Here is a 24835-nt window from a genome sequence, read left to right on the forward strand (position 1 = left end):
CCACTTGGCCTAAACATTACTAAATATGGATATCATGTTCCCCTCATGGGGATTATTGCTGCTGAAACGTGTTGCTTTTTCTTATCGCTGAAGAACAAAAGGCTTCTCTGTGTACACATATATACTAGCTGTAAATGTAGGACCATTCTTGGACCAAGATCCTTGTTTACTACACTTATGTGTTGGGGTTTCAACCTTTACCATGTCTTCTTATGTCTGGGTCTTCATAGTGTCTGTGTGGATTGGCCCTCTTTCACTCTGATTCCTGTGTTACTGTGAAGATTAGATCCTCGTGTTTCTTTGTTCAGAACACATGATTAAATTTTGGGGGTTTATTGAGACTTCTTTGTATCCAAATGCCAACACACGAGGGAGGCCTTGAAAACAGAAAATAAAGCTTTATTTAACCCGATAACTAAAAAAGTGAAGCCAAAGGCTCGGTCAAACAAAACAGGAACTCCTGCATGAAGAGGGCAAATAGATGGACTGATAAAAGCTGAAGGAGTTGGAAAAGGTAGAAGCAATGAAGGCTGGAAAAATATTGGAAAAGAGGGGAAAATAAACAAAGGCTGGAAAGGACAACACTAAAACATAAGAGAAAATTTACCTTGAATATAAAGTAGGAAGGAACTAAAAGAAGAAACTCCGGGAAACAAGAAGACAGAGATGGGGGACACTGAAAGAAAGAAGAAGCAAGAAACTAGAAACACAAAGGAGTGCCACAGATAACAGTTATTGTTGTTGGTGATTTGTCCTGGTCAAATTAGCAGCAGTCTTCTACATGTAGAAGATTGTACAGTGAAACTCTTCAGCTGAAATGATTTGGAGATCCTTTTAAATCTCTTGCCAGGCTTATATGAAGCCACCAGAGATCTTTCGCTCTTGACACCAAACACTTCTACAGCAAAGATGAGCACCAGGTTTAAATAAAACATGTTCCTCTTGTCACTTCTTAGAGAGAGATTTTAGGCTGTGCCAGAGGACCAGGATTATGACGATATCTTTAGCTGGCTCCAACGACTAACAAAGAAAGAAGCAAAGTCTAGTTGAGTTATGGGAGCATAAGCAGTTTGTATGATGTTATATATGGCGGTTATTGTGAACAAGCCAACAGGGATGTAGCATAAAAAACAAATAGTGGAAGAGTAACGGCTCCATGTCATGGCCTCAGTTCAGTAGTTATTATCAGCTGTGCGGCCTGCGTTCATCAGATGATGGTATCCTACTAATGCTTATTAAACCCGTGTTCTACGCTGCGGCTTTTAAGGAGGTTCTAATCATTGGCATCTAATCTATGAACACCAGATTATAATTTAAAAATGTTGATGCTTTTATTAAATGTAGGTGCGTACATATTTTCCAATGTATCTGTGAAATTAGAACTATAAATAACATTTTATATCATATGAGTATATAACCTTCATGCGTAGGCGCTGTTCCAATCTAGTAATAATGAAATAGAGTGAAAGATTTCCACTTCTTACGTTTTCACATAACCGTGGAAGCAAAGAAATTGAAAAAAAGAATTTAGCTGCTCTTCAGCAATAATGAAAAAATCGACATGTTTAAGCAGCAACAGCCCTCATCAGGGGAACAGGATGTACATACATATTCAACAATATGTAGGCCAAGTGGCTCCTCAAGATGTTTTAAGGAAATCTTCAAAATTCAATGTTTCATTAATTTATTCCATTTGGGTCTTGGAGCAACTGACACACATTGGCTTCAAAAGCTCTATCAACCCACTGAATTTCTTCACGAGTCGCCGTCTTCTGTTGAATGAGAGATTCACATAAAGCACAGCCAGTGTAACAAGAGTAAAGACTTCTGATGCTACACTGTCAGGAAATAAAGTACCTCATTGTACCTTTAGGGGTACAAGGCTACAGTCATTACACCCTTATACAGGGAATGCAGAATTATTAGGCAAGTTGTATTTTTGAGGAATAATTTTATTATTGAACAACAACCATGTTCTCAATGAACCCAAAAAACTCATTAATATCAAAGCTGAATGTTTTTGGAAGTAGTTTTTAGTTTGTTTTTAGTTTTAGCTATTTTAGGGGGATATCTGTGTGTGCAGGTGACTATTACTGTGCATAATTATTAGGCAACTTAACAAAAAACAAATATATACCCATTTCAATTATTTATTTTTACCAGTGAAACCAATATAACATCTCCACATTCACAAATATACGTGTGATGGAGCATTGTCCTGCATGAAAATCATGTTTTTCTTGAAGGATGCAGACTTCTTCCTGTACCACTGCTTGAAGAAGGTGTCTTCCAGAAACTGGCAGTAGGACTGGGAGTTGAGCTTGACTCCATCCTCAACCCAAAAAGGCCCCACAAGCTCATCTTTGATGATACCAGCCCAAACCAGTACTCCACCTCCACCTTGCTGGCGTCTGAGTTGGACTGGAGCTCTCTGCCCTTTACCAATCCAGCCACGGGCCCATCCATCTGGCCCATCAAGACTCACTCTCATTTCATCAGTCCATAAAACCTTAGAAAAACCAGTCTTGAGATATTTCTTGGCCCAGTCTTGACGTTTCAGCTTGTGTGTCTTGTTCAGTGGTGGTCGTCTTTCAGCCTTTCTTACCTTGGCCATGTCTCTGAGTATTGCACACCTTGTGCTTTTGGGCACTCCAGTGATGCTGCAGCTCTGAAATATGGCCAAACTGGTGACAAGTGGCATCTTGGCAGCTGCACGCTTGACTTTTCTCAGTTCATGGGCAGTTATTTTGCGCCTTGGTTTTTCCACATGCTTCTTGCGACCCTGTTGACTATTTTGAATGAAACGCTTGATTGTTCGATGATCACGCTTCAGAAGCTTTGCAATTTTGAGACTGCTGCATCCCTCTGCAAGATATCTCACTATTTTTGACTTTTCTGAGCCTGTCAAGTCCTTCTTTTGACCCATTTTGCCAAAGGAAAGGAAGTTGCCTAATAATTATGCACACCTGATATAGGGTGTTGATGTCATTAGACCACACCCCTTCTCATTACAGAGATGCACATCACCTAATATGCTTAATTGGTAGTAGGCTTTCAAGCCTATACAGCTTGGAGTAAGACAACATGCATGAAGAGGATGATGTGGACAAAATACTCATTTGCCTAATAATTCTGCACTCCCTGTACCTGGAGACAAGGACAGATCCTTTTTCAGGTTCACCTTGGGAGTTATGTTTCCTATAGATTGATCTATTTGACAGAAGGCTGTCTTTTAGAGATCTTTATTAGGGCTGAACTAAACAGTGCGTAGGTATAAATCAGGTGTACTAATCTAAAGGAAATGGGGTGCAGCTGATTTATAAGAGATAGAAACATTTCTATCTCTTATAAATGCAAAAAAAAAAATGCTTATGCAAATGACTATTTTTCAAAATTCTTTGGATACAAAATTTGATTAATTTCCCAGCCCTGATTTGTAGCCTTGTAGGTTTTTTATACATCAGCTGTAAAAGGCTGATGGTGTTGTCTACCTGCCGGGCAGGTGAGCCACCCCGACACCCAAGCTTGTGAATGTGAAGTGCCGTAGGAGTTTCACATTGATACCATAGGTGTTTCTTTTAAAAATCTCAAACCTCAAGGTCAAGTCAGAGGTCAAGTCTTCTTAACATTGTTTGGTTGGGGTTGAGAGGAAGGAGGCAAGACAAAAGACATGCTGTGAACGAGGGTCAGACAATAATAAAATCTTTAAAAACTTAAAGTAAAATTAGTCTCTTGTTGCAGTATCAGGAAACACATGTGTAACTTTTAATTGTTTGGAACCTTTTTGGTCCAGAAAATTAGCCTGAGATGGTACATTTATGTAGGTTTTATTTGCAGGGAGACTCTTACTGTACCCCTGTTTCTGAGAGCGTACCGTTAATAAACAAGGGGCGATCGTGGCTCAAGAGTTGGGAGTTCGCCTTGTAATCGGAAGGTTGTCGGTTCGAGCCCCGGCTTGAACAGTCTCAATTGTTGTGTCCTTGGGCAAGACACTTCACCCGTTGCCTATTGGTGGTGGTCAGAGGGCCCGGTGGCGCCGGTGTCCGGCAGCCTCGCCTCAGTGCGCCCCGGGGTGGCTGTGCCCATATGGAAAAGAAATAGTAAAAACTTATATGAGTAAATCATATAAGGCTTACATGATTTACTCATGAAAGTGGCCACTTTCTCATTACTTTCATATATTGTTTTAGTAAGTATCCAAAACATACAAGTTTCATTATATAATTTTTCAAGGGATCTTATATCTGTTTTTACTCTTGTATGCTTTTCATACAAGTTTCACACAAGACAGATACAAACTTTATAAGATTTATATATATCTTTTCCATATGGGTGGCTACGACGTAGCTTGCCATCACCAGTGTGTGAATGTGTGTGTGAATGGGTGGATGACTGGTTGTGTAAAGCGCTTTGGGGTCCTTAGGGACTAGAAAAAGCGCTATACAAATACAGGCCATTTACCAATTTCAGATGCAGGAAGTTGGGGTGAAAATTCAATAGAAGTTTTTGTCGTGCCTCGTGCATAGACAAGCAAATTGAGTTGGAACAGAGGAATCTGATAGAGCTGGTAGGAAAGAAAAAAGAAAACAACAGGCACACTGCATGTGTCAGTGATGCATGTTTCATCCCTTTGGTGTGAGCAGGACTCTGAGGTGGAGGAGCTTCTCAGTTCCACATTTTCTACATTTCTGTGCCGCAAACAGGATTTTGGAGGAAACTGTGGTTGGTTAATTTGCACTAGCTGATTCTGATGCCATGTTTAGAGGGTGAGCTCATTTGAAACTGCTGTTTTGGCTGCCTGTTACACCTGCTGATTGATTGCACTGCCCTGTTGGGGCTCATTTGGACTTGAAATACAGCGTTTTCTTGTGCTGTAAGCTTGAGGGGGGGAATGCAGTTGAATCACAGTCTCACTTACTGTTTCCCAACGTAACGCCTGGTGAAAGGAGGAAACTCTGTCTTGGCATGTTGCTAGTGGATGCATTAATATTAATGTTGTCTTTTTTCTCAGAAAAAAGACAACATTAACTCCGTGCCCCCTTTGGGATAAACCAAAGCTTAAAGATATCTCCATCTCGCTGATACTTCTTTTATCCCCGTTAAAACTCGTATCAAAGGTTTTAATTACATTCTGCTAATGTAATGCTGCAGAGCTTTGTTGGGAAATCACAATTGGCTCGCAGTTTCTAGTTTGCAGAGCTGATATGGTCAGCTCTTGTAATTGAAAAACGGGTATGCGGTGCATCTGCTCATGTGATGTGTTAAACCAGAGTGTGTTCAACTTTATAGAAACAGAAACAGACCTTGTTTTGCCTTCATCTAATCACTGTCAGATCAGATTCTCAAGTCGTCTTCGTAAACCTCGACTCAAAAAAACAAAAGTCGATTGTTCTGTTTTTATCTAATGTTTTTTTGTCCTGTTTGAAAATCATTTTGTGCGGGAGACATAAATCTGTGATGGAGTTCACCTTCTCCCTCACCTTTTCCTCCTGTTGGGCTTTTAGCCCCGAGTCTTTGTCGCGGACCCCTCCTGCACCTCTCTGCAAAACCATTTTCCTGGCGCTGAAACACAGATGTTATCCATCTGATTAAATGTTCAAGGTTACATCTCCAAATACATCAAAGTCTCCGTCTCCCGAAAGAAGAGGCGTGACAGCCAGTATTTTTGGTAGCCTGGAGGTGCAAGTGCCAGTGTCCTCCCTTTCATTTTTTTCCACAGGAACATGAAAGGGACTGTAGCGCATGTCGTGTGTGCTCAAGTAAATCGGTGTCTCTGCTCAAATTAGAAAGTATTAATGATGGCTGTGACTCAGCCAATAGGTGAGATGGGTGATACTGAAGGGAACTAAGAATTGGACAGTAAAAAATATACTGATGAGGGTCATTTTCTTTCCCATTTCCGGGCTTAGAAAAGACCTGTGTCCCCACAGAGAGAGTCCCAATAGCATCTCAATTTATTTTTTTATAATCATGGTAATAATGAATTTTGAACACTTGTTATATATACTATATACTGTTTATTGGTAATTTAGTAATTCATTCACCTTAAATTCATGTGACACATGCATCACAGGAGTCACAGTGAGGTAAGATAAGCAAATGTGTCATCCATTACACCATGGAGCCTCTAATTTGTATTATACAAACAAATGTCATAATTTAATTAAGTAATGATTTTATTGTTGACAGATTATGATCAGTGAGATTTACCAAACAAACCAAGCATGTTAGAGTCAATTCAGTGACTTCAAGCCCAAATCACCAACAGCATTCTGGATAGTTGGTTTGATGTGATAGTGCTTATATGCTGTGTCTGGGTTTTTACCAAACGTGGTGATGTGTACTATGGCCAAACATCGGTCTCGTCTTGTAACCAGAAGTCTTGCGAGTTGTTCAGATGCTTTGCTGGAGCCTTGCTCCAGGCAACATTTCCAAACAAGCTGTACTTGTTCAGCCTTCTTCTAATTGTACCGTCTGCAACTTTAACATTTAACATTGTAAGTGAGGCCTTCAGAGCCAGACATTTAGATCTCTTGTTTCTTTATCACCGAATGGTCTGAGTTTGGGGTAAATTTACTGGGACAGCTGCTCCTGGCATGATTGTGGTATTGTGTTAACATACACCTGCCAAAGCTTCTGCTCTCATAGAGGTGCTCATTCTTTTGAGCACCTTTTTGTGTATTAACAATTTCAATATGCAAAAATATTTAGGAGCTAAATGAGCACCCCCTTTTTGACTCACCCTTCATGCTGCAGCTTTCTCTGCCAGAATGAGAAAGGTGGATGGCTGCTGTCACCCTGCAACAAAGTTTACAAGAAATTATATGATTAGAAGATTGTGGCAGACGGAACAGTTTTCCTGCATACAGACAGCTTTCATTTGAGTTTCTTCTGCATTCATTTGCACTCTCACAACAAAACAAAGCAACAGTGGATAAGAGCAGGTGAAGAAATTGCTTTTCTTCACGTGACTGCAAACCTTTATTGGCATTTTAATGCGTAAATACAGACTGCAAGGAAACAGTAGAAAGAACTAGTTAGTGAGGGTTTAATTTCATTCAGACTCACAGGTGAAGTTATTAGTGGAAACAGTCACCACCCGAAAAAATCAGGTACATTCAGCTGCTCCCTCGCCACAAGGGATTACGCTGCATGTTCAATTAGACAGAGGTTTATACCAGATGCCCTTTCCTACTGGAAACAAACCAGCAACCTTTGGCTTAGCAAGTGTGCAAGAAGTAACAAGAAACAAGGATACACAATGGAAAACACAAAATAGCAAGAGAAATTATGAATACCAATAAAAGAACAAAAGCCAGAAAGCAGAAAGAATAATACAATAACAATATATCAGTGGGAAATAATTATAAGCAGGCAATAAAAAAGAAATCTAAGATAAAGATCACATATAATAAAAGCACATGAAAAAATAAGACTGTAAAAAATGTGTTTTCAGAAGTAATTTAAAGTAGGTCAGTACTTAAAACTGACTCAGAACATACTGTACTGCTGTCACTGGTTCAGTTATGTTTATTTGTATGTAATCGGTGCTGTCTGTCTTTGCTACCAGTCTAGCACCCACAGTTTTCAAGATATCGTTTTCACATTTTGTGTGATGACAGCTCGAGCTGATTTAATTTTGGTGAAAATCGGGTCAAGGTCAAAACTTTGTATTACCCACAATTTTCATGGATCTTAGTCAAACTTCACAACAATATACTAGGTCTTGGGGGACATGAGTACCTAGGTTGGTTAAGCATTTGACCTTTACCTTCATTGTTAGCGCCCAAGGTCAAAGTTGACCTTGAAAAAAATTCAAGAAACCATATGGAGAGCTGTAAAACACATTTTATTAAACGCACTCTATGGCAGCCCTATGGCATCACAATGATGCCATAAATGTTCACAAAATCACACATTGCATAAATATATCTTAAAATCTCAAGTTTTTACAGCTTCTGAAAGACACAGATTTCAGCCAATTCTGCTTAATCACATGAGTAAACATAATAAAATACCGTTTTAGTATGCAAGGCTTCGCGGTAATAGGGTCAGGGGTTTAGTTTCCATTGGATCATCTCCAACCTTTAAAACACTTGTTTTGTTTGAGGTCGTTAAAACATTATTTTTTCAGAACAACACTAAATGACTTCTCAGTGACGCAAAAAGATTTAATATACTGCACTAGATTTCCATATTCTTTCATTTATGCCCAATTTTAGGTTGCAATGTGGAATTTTATAGTTTACAGTTTTATAGTTATAGCTTTTACTGTGTATTAGAAAAGTTGGAGAAAATCATGAAAAACACTCTCATGTCCTTTAAACAAAGCTTTACTTGTAAAATTGTTTGAGGTTCTTGCAGAGGAGAAAAAACCTAAATATTTGCTTTTTAGTAACAATTTACTCTGTGTTTGTGTGTTTTGTAAATGTGCTGTAGCTGGGTTTTGAACAAAAGACACAATCCTAATGTGTCAAATTGAAAAACTTTAAGGAGCCTTTTGACATTTTCTCAGCAATTTGAGAAGCAGCATTCACTTGAGGTTGAACAGTTCAAGACTTTGAAGAAAAAGCTTTTACCAGAAGCGAGTTTTGTGTTCATTACTGTGTGACACAAGTAGCCAGTGTAGCAGTTTCCAGGCATTATGACAGGCAAGGCTAACTGCTATTGTATACTCATGTACTTTCATCTTGTTCCTGTACTGAAAACAGTGCATCCCAAAATAAAAGAAACTTCAATTATTCTTTCAGTGAAGATATGTATTTTTTGCATTAGTACTTCTCTGCTGCTCCAGACCTGTAAGTTCATGCTTTTCAACACAGGCTCATCTTTTTTTTTTCTTGCTTCTTTCCAGAGATTGAAAAAATTCAGAAAGACGAGGGGAAGGAGGAGGAGAAGTTCATCGATGTCGTCATCAACAAGAACATGAAACTGGGCCAGAAAGTTTTAATACCAGTCAAGCAGTTTCCTAAAGTAAGTGCTATGGTATCACCACCAGAGACTTCTCCAAGAATGTGATGTGCACAGATAGAGAATTTTAGATTGCGTTATTTATAGATAATGAAGTCAACTACAGTGGCTCTACTTTTGATTTAAATTCCTTCCAACAGCCACTTGACACTTTTTGTTGATGCTTTATGTTATTAGATGTAGCATATCTGGTAGATGGTGTTCAGGCAGAGAGTCGGATGACAGAACTGGGGTAGGACGATGTTAGGGAGGTTACTTTCTGTCTAAAGAACTGTTTAAGCTTTTGAAATGTATAACTTTAATTCTAATTGTTCCTCTCTCCAGCACCAAACTCTCCTTTGTGTTGACCTTGGTCAGTGACGCTGTGATGCCTCTGTATATTAATTTGTCAATGAATAACCTCGCAGTGGATTTCATTTTATTGAATATCAAACGATTCCTTGTGAAACATGGGAGATTCTGGGTCTTTTACAAGCTCTAGAAGCTGTTTTTCTCATGACAATTTATCAATTGTATGGGGAGAGCGTGATTGCAATGTGGCCCATAAGTCACAAATATAGAGTCTAGGACGGTCGGCTTCACAATGACCTCCATGTAAAGCCGTTTTGAGCGATAATACTGTTGGCACATTTGAGAGCACTTCAGCCTCACCCGCTAGCAGGGGCCTTCATCGACAGCTACATTTACTGGAGCCACAAGCTCGATGCGTGACAGGGATTTCCCACTGGGAGCGTGATGAGGAGGCTTGGTGTAAAAGTGAGAGGGCTGCTCCTAGTTGGGGGACATCACTCAAGTTTTCATCTCAGCCCCCACGGGAAGGATAGCGGCAACCTTCAGTATACCACTGGAGAGGACAAAGCTGAACCAACAAACCTCTAGGTTTGGTTTCATCAATCTCAACACCAGACTCAGAGTGACATTTCAGCATATAAACATCAGCGATACACCATGCTTTATTATTGTTATTATTTCACACGTAGCACTTAGTTTGTATTTGTGAAAGACTGTAGATCAAACAGGAGTTAACACTTTATGTACTTTTTAATGAAATATTATAGTTTTTTACCAAAAAATGCAAAAAATATGGTCCCTCATAACATCTTTTTAAAACTTTAAAAATCTGCTTGCTCCATCTTTTCTTTCTTTAATTTTTATTTAATGAATTTGTCTGAGGCTTAAAAGGGATTTCATATATTTTTAAGGACTGAATCCCCTGCTGAACCTTGACAAACTATAGATAGATGCATTTTGTGAATTGTATAGGCATACACCAGGAATTCAAATAGAGTCAAATCTAATTTATCAATACGTACTGTATGTTACATTAATGCAGTCTCCATAGTTGTATTCTATAGATATTAATGCATGTAATGCTAACATTTTGCTAGCTAAAGCCTTTGAGACATTGCAGCTGTTTAAAGCACATTTCATGTTCATTCATGTTTTTAAAAATCTGTTGAAATAATAGTCAAATGAACTCAAAGTGTTTAAAAAGTAAAACCACATTTAGTTTAGATTTCCATATAAAAGTCTTTGTCTGTACTGTGGAAAGACGATACATTCGTCATCAGGTAAGGTGAAGATGCACTCTGTTGTAAACCTCAAAGTAATTCAGCTAAATAAAATAATCTCAATTAGCGCTGCCTGTGTACGACATACATATGTGTGTAATGCTATCTGAGACTGATCTGAGTCTCCCAGGTTCACAGCTAAACAGATTTGCTTTGACAACTTTGATAAGTAGAGCCACTAATATGCTGTTTAGAGCTCCTACAAGCCACCGGAGGAAGACAAATTCAATTTGTTCTATCTGACAGGTAGCAGTGGCAAGAGTGATCTGTCTGACTTGAATGGCTTTTCTCCTGAGCTGCGAGCATCACCTTTTGGCTTCTGGCATTGAAGTGGCACTGCCATTTTCCAAATGGCCGTTTAGGAGCACGTGCAGAGAGGTTAAATCCATCGTCTGCAAACACAGCTTTTTATCAAAATGAAGCAGGCAAGGACACCATGCAGCAAATTCTAGGCTGAGATAGAGCCGTGTGTCAGCAGTGATTTTTAATACCCAACACTGATGAATTATTTAGAATTTCTAAAATACTGGAAAGAATGACGCTTACAAAGGGATCCACTATGTGGTGCGGGGTGTTGTGAACATGGCAGTACTGTTAAGTTAGCTGTCTTTTACGTTTAATCGAACCCTTGTCGACATAAATCACTATGACACATAATGTCACGCCTACCCAGGAACTAAAAATATTCTACCTTTTGAACGTCGATGCGCTATCAGAGCTCATCTGTACCCTTCTTGGTTCTGTAGGCCTTCTCCTAGAAAGCTCTCTTTTGGCACAAAGCACCACAGGTCATTAGTGAGGCGTAAGGAGTCCCACCGGTTTATTTCCAGTTCAGACTGTGGCGTTTCTCTGGGCTGGGAGCTGTGATTTATCCTTCTGCTGTCGCTCCTGTCCTGCTGTCCTCAGCACAATCACTCGGCACTGGCTCTCTGTGCGCACACCTTTCGCCAGACTTGCAGTAATACATTCAGCAAATGATGAAAAGAGCTCAGATGTGCCCACCACCACTCCCGCCCCCTTCAAGTTAAGCATGATTAATCAGACATCCTTTCTCTTCCTGTGTCCCCTATTCTTTCTAATCATCCACAATTTTTTGGTTTCAGATAACAAGCTGGGCCAAGATGCAACAATTAACTTTTTTTTTTTTTTTGGCAGGGAGGGGTCTGTGTATTTGCATCTATTTATTTTTCATTCAAGTAACAGCACAACAGAGCAGCAAGTGACAACCTGTGATTAAATACATCAGGTTGTTTTTTTGGTGCTTACAGACAGCAGCAGCACAATCCTCTCACACAGTCTAATGACATGAAGCGGCTACAGAAGCCCGGGCAGGTTTTCATAAGTCATATAATCCTTCCTGATAACGGAAGCATTAGCCAAACCCCAAAGCATCAATCACACTGGAAGTCAGACAGATTTTGATATCTGATAAACAGCAGGGATTACAGCTATTTGCTCAGTATAGACTTATATATGTGGAGTACGGTCCATATGAGGAGATGTGTGCAGATGAACCGACTGCCTCATGATGTCTTCAAATAACGGGATTAAGACTTCTCTGTGACATTTACTGGCTTTAATCAAACCGGTACAAAGCAAATCTGCATGATCCCTGTTTAAACAGCCACAAACTTAAAATAACTCCAAACACATGCCATTACATCATGTCACTATATTGTCTGTAACATTAGTGTAACATGACTGGATTAAGCTGCTACATAGCCATGGGGCAAAAATGAGCTGCTCTGCTCCTCTTTAAAGAGCTCGTCCTGCTACACTTTTACATTAAAACAGGTTTACTGTGGGGTTATATGATGAAGGCAACACAATTTAGGAATGTGCATGCACCACTTGAGCACAGCTGGCTTTAAACTAGCTTTAAGAAACATAGGCATTGCTTGTCAATATTGAACACATCATGGCAGAAGCTTTTTGCTTTTTTTTTTTTGAAAACCCAGAATGCACCCTGAAAATGATTTCATCTGAAAGTTTTCAGAGACCATACATGCAAAACTGTTTACTGGTATTATAATATCTCTACTGGCAAGTGAAGTATTGTTTTCCCATTTTTTATTATGCATGTTAATTTTATTAGCACTTACAAATTATTCCTCTTTATATTTTTCATCTTGGTGCAACACTTTAGTTCATTCACTGTCTAATACAAGCTGCTTTAGCTCAAGGGGCACCCTCCTGCTAACTCATTACTTCTTCTTCTACTTCTTCTGAAGTGAGGGGTTTCTGACATTGTTATGGCCAGATTATAGGAAAAAACGTCTACGTAGGCATCAGATTATATATATATATGAACTCATCATTAAGGATAGAGACGAGGTCACAAAACCCTCCAAACTCCCCAAAATGTCCAGAGAATAAATGAGGTGATATGTGTCAGTATTCTTCTGATTTCCCTCTATGGCCTAACTTAGTTAGCTGGTTAGCTTGAGTACCAAACACTACTTCTTGACTCCTTCAGTGATACGTATAACCATGGCTTTATTAGCTGGAGTGCTACATTTTTATTTATCAGTGAACCTGATCTTTGCAGCAGTTTTTTAAAGAATAGTATATAAATGTAAAAAGACTTGGACCATCATTCATTTCTTTTATATTTTACTGAAAAACGGGAAATACAATTACAGCTTAGAATGCAATTAACAGAGTTTGTGCAATTCTAACAAGTATGTTAGAATATATAGTAAATATTTGATATAATGTTGAGGTCCACTGAGATTTGCACAGTACTCTATAATTTCTCATATTTAGCTACCCAACTTGAGTTCCTTTTGAAGCTAACTACATGATGTGTTTTAGTGGTACTGTATATATTATATCATAAAAAATGACCAAAGTGAAGTGTTACCACAGAACCTAGAGAGGTTTGCCAATTCGCCCACTTGGTAATCCACACCTTGTGCTTTTAGCTGTGTCAGTGTTAATCTTCAATACCCATGCTTGGCCTCAAACTTGACCAATTATTTTTGGAAACTAAATGCTTTGGCATTTAAAGCCATTTTTATATAAATGCCTGAGGCCCTAAATATCTTTTCCCCCATCACTGTCTGCCATTTCTAACCCTTTCTGCAGCTCCTTCATTAAACTATGGCTCTGCACTCATAGAAAGAGCAACAAAACCCTCCAAAAAACAGAGAATATTGTTTCCTCTAAAATGATGATCAAAATAACTATTTCAGAAATTGATTTTCTGCTGATGAGCCTCATATATTCTGTTTTTGTGCTTTTTTTGTTTGTTGCAACAAAAAGATCCAATGCAGTGATGGGATACAAAATGCAACGTTAATTTGTCTAATTAGTGTAACGTGGTTTTGAAGAGGATGCTGGTGGGGGGATTTCTTCAGGTGTAGACTGTGTGGTTAGCGCAGACTAATGAGACAGTGTGTAGGATCTGAATTCAAACGAAGAGCACCCTGACACGTTTCTTTTTGAGTAGATTCTGTCTCTCTTTAAACTGTCCTCTGTAGAAAACACTGTATCTAAATGAAGAAGGGCATTTGTCCTCTCAGCTCAGCAGAAAGCCAGCTTCTCTCTAATTGTGTCCCTTATTCCACTGAGCCTCAATTGCTCTGCCAGCAGAGTAAATTTATGTCTGCATTCATTTCTGTTTCACAGCCCATCTGATTTTCTCTCCCTGTAAATTAGCTTCTTTTTGCTTTCTGCCTGATGCCCATGTATGCACATTTGATAGGGCTTCTACACTACACTTGTACACGGTATACACAGCAACGCTTTGTTCCTGATCAGAAAATACTCTTTTCTGCTTGTTCAAGCGTTTTTACCCATCGGTGGGTACACACAGTTGGTAGCCAGAGGACTGAGATATCTACACAAACATCCCGGACGTCGTGTCCGATACACAACCTGTCAGAAGGAAGGAAAGGGTGCATAAAAGCTTTAGTAATGCGCAAAGATGTCAACTGTGTGATCTGGCTCCGCAAATCATTGTTCAGGAGACGGCACAGCTCAATGATCAAAGCTCTATCCAGGTGGAAATGATGGATGCTCAGGACATCGGTTAAACTCAGCACATTTACAACATTTCCTGACACCCTCTGTTTGCCCTGGTGCCGCTGTCTGCTTTCATCATCCTTTTGTAAACTCGATTCCTTTCGAGGGGGCGCGCGCTTTGTTTGCGTAGATAATTTTGAATTGAATATTCTTCACCTGACAATTCATTTTGTCAGAGTTTTTGTGATGATTGATGCTTGTAGAATAGAATAGAATAGAATAATCCTTTAATTTGGGTGTAACAGCAGCAAGAAAGACACATATACAAACAAACAGTACACAAGACAGAACAGAAACATACACAATTTTTACATATTTACATGAAGGACAATGGTAGTTGGAATTCTTAGTGGTCCTTTCTTTTCACGTGACTCTTATGTTCCCCCTTCTGTGTGTATAACTGTTGTTTGAGTATATTCTTGGTTTACCTCCTGCTTTGCTTTGAAGTTCAGTTCCTCATGTCCCTGTGGTTTTTACTTTCCTCTTTTATTGTTTTACAGTACCAGTGCCTCATCATCACGCTCATTGGCATTGAAATTAATGCTCGGTGGTGTGGCCAAAAATGAGTACTCGTGTATTTTTGAAGTATTTGGTCACCCGTTAGACGAAAGCAGAATCACTCTCATTTCTTAAAAACCTCCACTGAACAGTCACCGCTCCTCTCTCAGTCACAAATTTCTGAGCATCTCTTCTCCTCATCCTCCGTCTGTCTTTACGCTTCTTGAATCTAGCAACAGAGTCCTCCCCAGCTGTTAACAGACTTTTATGCTACCTAGGTAGCTAAGATTACCCAGAAGTCTGTGCGCCTGCACTATGTAACTATGGCACATCTTAGTGTTAAAAATAGTCTCTGTCACAATTGTCTCAGAGTCGTGATATATTTTAGGAGTTGACTCGTCCCCAGGCTTGGCCGTTGAGGGATGATATTTACTTTAAGTGTACAATCACATCCAGGCACAGGACTCGGTGTAATTACAAAAGCTGGAGGAACACACTGTATCTGAGAGCGGCTGGATTTCAGCCTGGCCAGGATAAAAACCCAGCAGTCAGTTACTGCATTAGAGCGAATCACTAAAGCTTGCCTCTCAAATCCTTCACCCAGGAATTGGCAGGAGCTTCCTAATAAGCACTTGCTTTCAGAACAAAAGGCAGGAGAGATATAGGTGAGGTGTAGAACAAAACTGGCTGTTTTTTTTTTTTATATTCAAATATACCAATCTTTGAGAGAATGTCATCAACTGACAAGGTAAAGCTCATGAGAGATGTTCTTATGCCTTCATCACCTGCAAAATTAACAATAAATAAAACTGGCTGCCCAAGTTTGTTAATAAAAACTGCACTTAGGATAGAGAGTCATTTCTTTCTTTTATATGCTGCCTGTTGGGGTTTTTGGCTAGCTCATTCACATCAAAATCATCTCTCCCAATAACATATATCTATGTATTTCAGGGTTTTTTTTTCTCTTGCTGTTATTCAATTTTATGTTGAGGGAAAGTTCTTCACGTGGTTGTCTGTTTTTTTTTCTTCCCTTGTTGTTTGGAGTTCACCCATGCCTTAGTGTCCCTGTCTCTGGTGTGTGTCTCATATTCCCCCTCAGTCTTTTCTTTGGTACGTTGCACTCAGTATTTCCTGCTTTCTTGTCCCACTGGCTTTCTGCATTGGTTGTTAGAAGTTGTTTTTGGTTTTTGTTAAATAGACAATTTCAGTGTTCAGATCAAGATTCAAGCTCACTTTTTTCCAACCTGGCAGTCTGCATTGTGTCAAATATTGGTAACAAATCATAATGTAATATAACATAATATAACATCACTTTGAAATAAGGTTATTGTAGTTAACTGAACTAAGAAGCTAAGAAATAAAACCTGAAAAACATTTTTAGTCACTGAAAAATATGAAGTTGTTTCGAGTTGTTTCAACTACAGAATGAAACAAAAACTAAAAGAAACTAAAAGAAAAGTATGTACTTAGAAACAATTTGTGTTGTATCATTGTACTTAAATCTCACAGATGTTCCCCATTTTATATTATAAAAACCAAAAGCTGAGATTGAAACAAAAACTAAAGTAAAACGATCTGTTCTAGTCACAAGGAGATGCTACTACTGAGCCTGTGTAAACTAGTGTCTCTGGTTTTGGGGAAAATGGTCAAGAATCCTATCTGAAAGATGACAATGAAAGTTTGCAGAAATCAACTTTTAAGATGAATAAAAGACAATAATTTTGAAAAGAAAATAATTTCTAAGAGTTTATTTGATAACATGCAACAAGCTTATTGCCCAAAGAGATGTATGTACTGTATAGAGGTGAGTTTTCCAGTGGGGATGGTGTGGAAATCCTTACTCGGTTTCTTCCACTCCTCTCTTACAGTTTCCTGACTCCAGGTCACCTTTTCCCAGATTTTCACCTTCAGCTTCCAAACCTTGCTGGTGGAGGTCCCGTGTTTTATTTACAGATAAAGAAGTCCTGCATTATTTTCTGGAAGTGCTGATCTTTTTGGCAGTTTAGTAATTATGAGATATGAAACATGTGTATGCCAACTTCATCACTGATATTTTTACCATGGTGTTTGTGCCACTCCTGAAACCGAACCTTGCAACAGTGCCTTTTGAATGTCATGTGCTATTATTCTTTTTTGAAGACTTTTGGCCGGAGCCACACAGCTTTTTCTTGTGCTATAAAATTACAGCCCATGAAAAGGTGACCTTGTGAACCTCAGATAAGACATCTCAGAAATGCTTCCTCAGTGATTTTATCAAAATATGAAACAGGAAAACCACTGACAAGTTTTCATTAGCTTCAATCTGTGGTTGAACCAGATGCGACTGACATAAAAGTCTTTGCTCTTTATCTCAAACACACAGATTCTGACTGATCCGTGCTCTCTTGCTCTCTGTTGCAGTTTAACTTTGTCGGCAAACTCCTCGGGCCACGCGGGAACTCGTTAAAGAGACTACAGGAGGACACTCTCACAAAGATGTCAATTCTCGGTAAAGGATCCATGAGAGACAAAGAGAAGGTAACCCTCCAGTCGGTTATTTCATTTTTATTCGTGCTTGCCTTGCTCCTTTTGCTCTCTTTCACCTCCAACCCATTTTAACTTGCTCTGCTGTTACTCTTAAAAAAGATTTGAAGTGAACAGGATATAACCTTAGAGTTAAGCAATGCCTCCCATAGAAAAGGGGGAATGTGAGGAGCCCATCTTTTTCATTTCATAAAATGCAGATTTTCTGAGCAAATAATAAACTGACATGAAACAACTTTGTCTTATTGTCTCAGCTTTGCTCAACTTTTTTTTTTGGCCTCCCAGAGACATTGTAAGCTTTTTGTACGCACACCCACTTAGATTATTAAAATCAGTGGCACTGAAATTTCCAAAATATCTTTCAGCTTGTCAGAGCCAAGGCGAAGGATTGTGGATTTAGACAAGTCAAGAATAATTTAATCAGTTCTAAAGAACTGCATGTACCAAGACCAACAGTTCAAATTGTTGTACAAGTTACTGAGGAGTTTAACCACTTGGCTAAGATCTGAAAGCTCGGACGAGGTTTAAATGGTGTGAAATAACCCATAAACCGGCAAGGCATAGGCCTGGAACACCTGTGTCACTGTGTACAGTTGAATGAGGTTATCATTGCCATAGACTGAGAAGCTGTTGTCCAAGGAAGAAGCCTCTATGCAAGAGATGTGTAACTGATTACATGGACAAAGAAAAAACCTTCTCGAGGAAAGTTTTTATGGTCAGACGAGGCAAAGATTACATTGTTTGGCCACAATAACAAGAAGTTATTGGATGAGTAAAGCTGAGGTGATATAAAGCAAACTGCTGCTAGAATTATCCCCTGGGTTTCTGGCTACATTGCATCCGTCACAAGTCAGTTCCCTGTGTTCAGACTACCTCAGAATTCTGATAGTACTGTATATGTACATTGAATTAAATAGTGTGTCATTTGAGACAGTAGCTGATTGCAGGGTGGAGAACGCCCTGCCTTTTGTTTGCTCTAATAAATGCTGCTCCTGCAAGCTGCAGTCACCAATAAAACATTCAATATTCTTTTCTGCATCGTCAGAAACATAATTATCACTAACTTCCTTGAAATATTATGATAAAATATGCTGAAATTTGATCAACCTGATAAAAAATACTAAGACTAAGGGCTGATGTTAAATGACTGAAAATAAGTAGACTGTGCTTCACAGTGGCACGACAGCAACAGCCATAACTTAGCTATCAGTTTAAAGCTGCAGGATCAGCCTCACAGGTTAGGTTTTATAGTATTTCTATTACATTAACCGTAAGTATGCATGCAAGATGGATAAAGCACCTAAGTGCACTGAGAGTTCAAAAGGTGAATGTAGATTTTAATATAAAGAGCTTTGGGTGGTCAGTAAGAAGTTTTAAGATGCAATTTGCTAAGAGACAATGAATTCAGATATGAGGTTCACTCTGTGTATATTTTTTTGACCCTGTGCTTATTTTAGAAAACTCAAAAGAAAAAAAATAGTCCATCAAATTCTTTTTTTTTTTAAGATCTGTCTTCACATCCATAGTTATGTAACTATACAAATGCAACTGTAAATAGCTGTGAATAATAGGTGGCCATTAATGAGTGCCTATAAAATTAAAACTACGTTTTTACATAATTGCTAATCCCTTCCACTTATTTCATCTAAATATAAAATATATGTGGTTTACAATCACAAAAAACAAACATAATGAGTTTTTTTTAAGGAGTCAATTAACCCTCTGAGGTCTACGTCATCATCATCAGTAACAATGCTAACCCTAGCTACGCGTTTTTAAGTCAACTAAAAAAATTCCCTTTTTTGAAAAAAAAAAAGTAATTATTGATGGTTGTCAGTAAAGAATTAGCATGGGGTGACTGATCAGTAATGAAACCTTTATTTTAAAATGACAGTAAGATTGAATAATAATAACAAAAGCACAATGTGGTATATACAGTTTTATATGTGCAGGTGAGAATAGAATTGCTGTTGTCCCATATCAGCTGCAATAATTATCTAATATCATTCACATCACACTTACTAAGGCTTTCAAATAGAATCACAGGGAGTGTTTTTAATAAAAGAAGTTTTTCCTTTTTCATTTTCTTTTCATTCTAAATTGGAAGACGCTGATCTGAAATTGTATAAGTGTGTTTGTCTCAGATCACCCCCCGTATCTACAATCTCTGCTTGATTGACAGCTCTCAGGTCACCTAGGCTCCATTGGAGAAATGCAAAAACAACTATGTCTGGAAAACAAATTTCAAAAGTTTATGGAAATGGGAATGATCTTGGGGATCACCAAATACGCCTGACATCTTTCAAAACATACTTCGTCTCTCTCGTAGCGTGTAAAACACATGCAGTCAAATCAGCACGCACACAGGAAAAAACACTATCTGGATTTATGGGTTTGTTTTCATAGAAATTTTGAGTCTTTGTGAAGATTCGAACCAAATTTCATGGGAAGAAAAAAGATTTTGTGAAGAGGGTATAGCTTGAAATTCCAAACACAATCCAGTTTAATGACTTCTATCATCCCCGATCATGTCCACACATAAAGAGAGGATATAAATGGCTCTAACAGAAGATCCTTAGCAGCCGGATTGATTGCACACAGGAGTGTTTAACTGGGAATAAATCGACTTCTCTTGGCTTGTCTGTGTCTCCTCTCCCCCTCTGTTTGTCAGAGGTGATTTGTTGATGGCGATGACTCTTGCTATCATACAGCACATTCTTTTTGATTACTGTGATCAATAGTCTTTGATGGTACACTCCTCTCGAGTAGGTGGGAGAAAAGATCTGTTATGGCGATATGCTGACCTCGGCAGCCCTCACCTGTCTACGTAGAACCGTTGTGGGATTTATTCCTGACAGCTTTCTGTCAGGGACGCTCCTCAAGCTAGTGCTTCCTCTCTTTTTTTAGGTGAGGGATATACCGTTGCTGCAAAACGAATACTTCATGTTGAGCTGGTTGCTGACTCTCTGTTTTCAGCTTCACGGTGTGTGTCATTGTAGTTTTGTGCCCTTGCGTGGGTCAGGGTGCCGGGCTACTGCAGAGCAAAAAGAGAGACCCCCAAAGGCTTTTTCTAGACAAGTGAAAACAAAGCTGTCTTATCTGTACAGACACGCCGAGTGAAGAACCGCTTCCTTTAAGGACACATTTCTATTTATAATGATAAAATGCATACTGCACCATACCTCTGGGTTACATATGACTGACAGGAAAGGTGATAATATACCGTTTTCACCCCATGGAAATGTAATTGTAGACTTGCTTCTTGGGGGGTGAAACTAGACAATGCTTAGTTCATTTGCTTTTAAGCTCTTACATGTGGCAGAGACACTGCAAGAACTGCTATAACTACACAAATGTTTGCTGCAGATCCTTGATGTGCTCACAAGAATGTGAGTCCCGAGAAGCTGGAAGGAGCCAGAGCAGCCGGGAGTCACCGCTCCTGCTTACAGCAGCTCAGTTGTCCTGCTGCTGTCAGAGCAGGATGATGTAAAGTCATCTGTGTTTCCCACCCTCTTCTCATTAGCACCGTGATTAACTCATCCATTTTCCTCCCTGGGAACTGTGCTCACTCTTTAATTTTCCTAAAAGATAAAACAGTCACAATTCCTTTGTTTCACTTTTAGTAAGCTCTGCATCAGGATTAATAAGCAAGCTGTTACTCTGCTCCACCACCAACACTACATGGCTAATCATTCCACAATTCATTAACAAGTTAACATGATGAACCACTTAATCATATAAACTCGTAGATTAAATGTGGAAGATAACGTTGAGTTCAACAGCATTTTGCTACAGTTTATTTCTACCTATAGTTGTTTTCATTGATTGATAGTTTTATTTATTTGAAGTAGCACAGTAATTTTAGAGCCTTTTGGTACAGTTTTCTGTGGTGTTGTATTGTCACTGTGGCTTCTGCAGAGTCAGCCAATTCGCTGAGCTTACCTTGTTTTTTCTTCCTTGAAGGTAAAGGTGGTGTTGGTTAGACTTGCCAAAGCATTGTGCCGTAGACTCTGTAGACTTATATGATTTATTTTGCTCTGTATTGTACCCTAGTATTCTAAAAACCCTGCAAGACGCTTTGGGTTAGAGTGCTTAAACTTTTATTTTAAGTGCACAAACACTATATAGCAAAATAAAGCCACGATTTTAAATAAACGTAAGGTCACATATAAAGTCATCCTTTTGTTCACTCACAGAACTGGACTTTTAAACGGGAAATCTAGCTGCCATCTTAACCTCCTAGGACCTGGCGTCCACATATGTGGACATCACATTTTGGGTTGTCTAGACCAAAATACTCAATTTTGCTCTACAAGGGCCTGATATCCACTTACAAGGACATTATACTGCCACTGTTCTATCGAAATTTACAACGAATGTCCTCATATGTGGATCTCATTTCTCTCAGAAACAAAAATCAGGTATAAAACAAACTGGTAATTCTTTGTTTTTACATTCATCAGGTCCAAATCAACCCAAATAGCGAAGGGAAATTAAAAATGCATGACATGAAAGAGTTTGGGTCTTAGGAGGTTAAAGTGAATTGAAAAGGTACTTTCCAAAAAAGTAGCTGCAACTCACTCACTTAGAATGCTAATTGGTTCAAGCTAACTCTTGCTCAGCTAACATGATATCTGGCAGGATGGACTGTAGCAATCTTGCTGTCATGAGAAACCAGCTGCTTGCAAGGTAAGGCCTCATGCTTTATACTTGCTCTTTCCTCAGTTCATTCATTCCTTTATAAAAACAAAAAACAAAACAAAACAACAGCAACAAAATAACAGTCTGGCTTCAAATAATTTTTAGTGACAACAGCGTTTCCAGGCAGTCAAGCTAAGGTTAGCTGGTAGCTGCAAATTTGTTTTTATTTTTACTTTTTATTTTTTTGTTTTTTTAATCCATGCTATCAGGCTAGCAATCATCAGCTAACATTAATCAAAAGAAAGCTAGTTTTATGTGCCTCAAAGGCAATTTGACCATCAGAATGAGAATAATGATGGATCATTTGGTTCCTGGTGTAAAATTGGTGCCCTGTGTTTGTTATTTAGATAAATATTGCAGCATGTTCCTTTTGTTTAGGAGTTTAGCTGCGTGATGACTGGTCAAATATGTGACTATATTGCCCGATAATTATGTTAGGTAAAATTCCACGTAGTTATGGTAAATATCCTCTTCTTAACTACTCACCCAAATTGTAGTCGCGGGGTACTGGACCCTGTCAGAGCTGTGATAAGGCGAGTGGCAGGGTACACAGTCTAGACCAGGGCTAAATTAACAGACCTTATCTAGCCATAAAACTGCTTGTAAATTAACTGTTAAATTAATTTTGATCTTTGTACTTTTCTTACACTCTTTTGTAATACTTTTGCTACAAAGTGTCCACTTCAATTACTTCTTGATTGTGAGATTTAAAATTTACTGTGATGCTGCACAGAGGCAAAATTACAAAAACTCACCAATTCAGAGAACTGAGGACATGTTGGTCTAACTTGGCTTTCAACAGTATTAGGAGATATTTAGAGTGACAATGGTGAAAATACTAGAAAATGTTCCTATGTAAAGCAAAGAGAACCAGACAGTCAGCAGCAGATTTCAGAGATCTGGAGGTTAAGATAATAGCTGGTTCAAATCATTTCAGTAACTTTAAATGAGATAGAATAATCTTCAAATCATCTCAAACTTCCCTGGTAACCAGTAATAGAAAACCAGTACGGCAGAGATAAGCTCTCACTCTTTTTGGCTAAGGCGGTGCGCCTTTATGCTGTGAGACAGCTATTGTTGGGAGACACATTTCCTCAGACTATATGTAAGTACACGTTTGTCACGTTAAAGAAGAAATCTGGTGTGTCTATAAACCACTTTGGTTGTCAGAAGTGCAGATGAGTAAGGCTGATAGAGCTGTGTAATTCACCCCACCTGTCACACACACAGAATAATAGAATTTTTCACTGTCTGTTCTTGAATATTTCATTTGAATGTGAATTTCAATTCCAAGCTTGGTGTTATTTTTTACCACTAAGCTCCTGCTGCTGGAGTTCCTACGTCCACAGTGTTGTGTGGCCTCATGTTACCAGGGTGAACAGCTTTCAATAAGCAGATTTACAGAGGAAGAAAATGTAAACAGAAGGAAGACGCTGCCTATAGATATAAAAAGCCGACAGCCGTATTCTCCTGCTGTGGGCTGCTGAGCTGCTATAGGACTCTGCTGCATCACTTATGCGTCTCATCAGCCCTGAGTGTATGAAAACAATGTATGAAAACTACTACAATGTCATATGCATTTGATGTGGCCACCATCCACGAGGTGTAACAATGACACTGCATGTTAAATGGACTGTTAAGACAGAGTATTTGGAAAAAGAACAGTTTTTAAATAGAAAGTCCTCAGATGACACGCCCTAGACTTTTTTTTAAGTTAAAAGAACTTCGATAATGATTGTTTTTCATATGTTTTTTCATGCAAATATACTAAGGAGCACATGAAAGGGAAGAGGAGAGACAGATCTGTGAGCAGTTGCCTCTTTCCAACACCCCGCTCACACTCCCTGCACAACACCGGCAGCTCCGGCAGCTCTGGTGCTATGAGCAAAGGAGCCCTCTGCTCGTAAAGCACAGATTTATGGGCGAAATTAACATATCATTAACATACCACAGGCACTCTTAAAAGAAGGTTATTTATAATTAGGTGACATCAGAGACACTGGTTTGCGTGACGCTGGAAAGAGAGAGAGAGAGAAGGGAGAAGAGGAAGCTGCCACCATTGGAAGTGCCCTAGAGAAGCTTTTTTCTCTTCTCTTTTTTTCATTGAAAGGGAAAAACTGGGACGCCAAACCTGTTGTTTCCTTTGTGCGATGCGGTCAGAGACATTTGGGGTTTTTTGCTGTCCTATTTCTCGCTATCAATAACACGATACTGGCCTGTTTCTGTCTGGTCTGAATGGCCTGTGCGGCCCCTCTGTTTACACGTTATACTTTTCTGTTGCAGCCTGAATGCGCTGTGCTCGTGGCAGAGAGGAGCGAGTTACATCTGCTGTGCTTTCAGGGGTTTGGGTGGAAGTAAACAACAAATGCAAGCTCTTTCAGGCGAGCCCATGAAAAAGTGTTGTAGGTTAAAGCGTTATACATAAAATGAAGGCCGTCGTGTGAAGTCCAAGACTAGTAAACCGTTATTTTGAACTGGCATATTTTCGAGTAATTAAATAATATTTCACCCACCACAAGACTGTTCCATAAGAAGACATGATTTGG

The 24835-nt window shown here is 39.0% G+C and overlaps 1 protein-coding gene across 3 annotated transcripts in view; it reads left to right on the forward strand.

The window, feature by feature from the left end:
• The window catches only part of khdrbs3 (KH domain containing, RNA binding, signal transduction associated 3), a 151700-nt gene that overhangs the window by 62533 nt on the left and 64332 nt on the right, over positions 1-24835 (forward strand). For all 3 annotated transcript variants that reach the window (XR_014799300.1, XM_084920195.1, XM_084920196.1), the window contains 2 exons: positions 8855-8973; positions 17466-17582. Coding sequence is in view for 2 of the 3 variants with exons in the window: in XM_084920195.1 (XP_084776321.1) it covers positions 8855-8973; positions 17466-17582 (236 nt within the window). In the remaining variant the exon portion in view is untranslated. The remainder of the gene's footprint in view (positions 1-8854; positions 8974-17465; positions 17583-24835) is intronic.

This window comes from Perissodus microlepis, chromosome 22 (assembly GCF_051167445.1).
Source record: "Perissodus microlepis isolate ML-2025 ecotype Zambia chromosome 22, ASM5116744v1, whole genome shotgun sequence".
Taxonomy (NCBI): Eukaryota; Metazoa; Chordata; class Actinopteri; order Cichliformes; family Cichlidae; genus Perissodus; species Perissodus microlepis.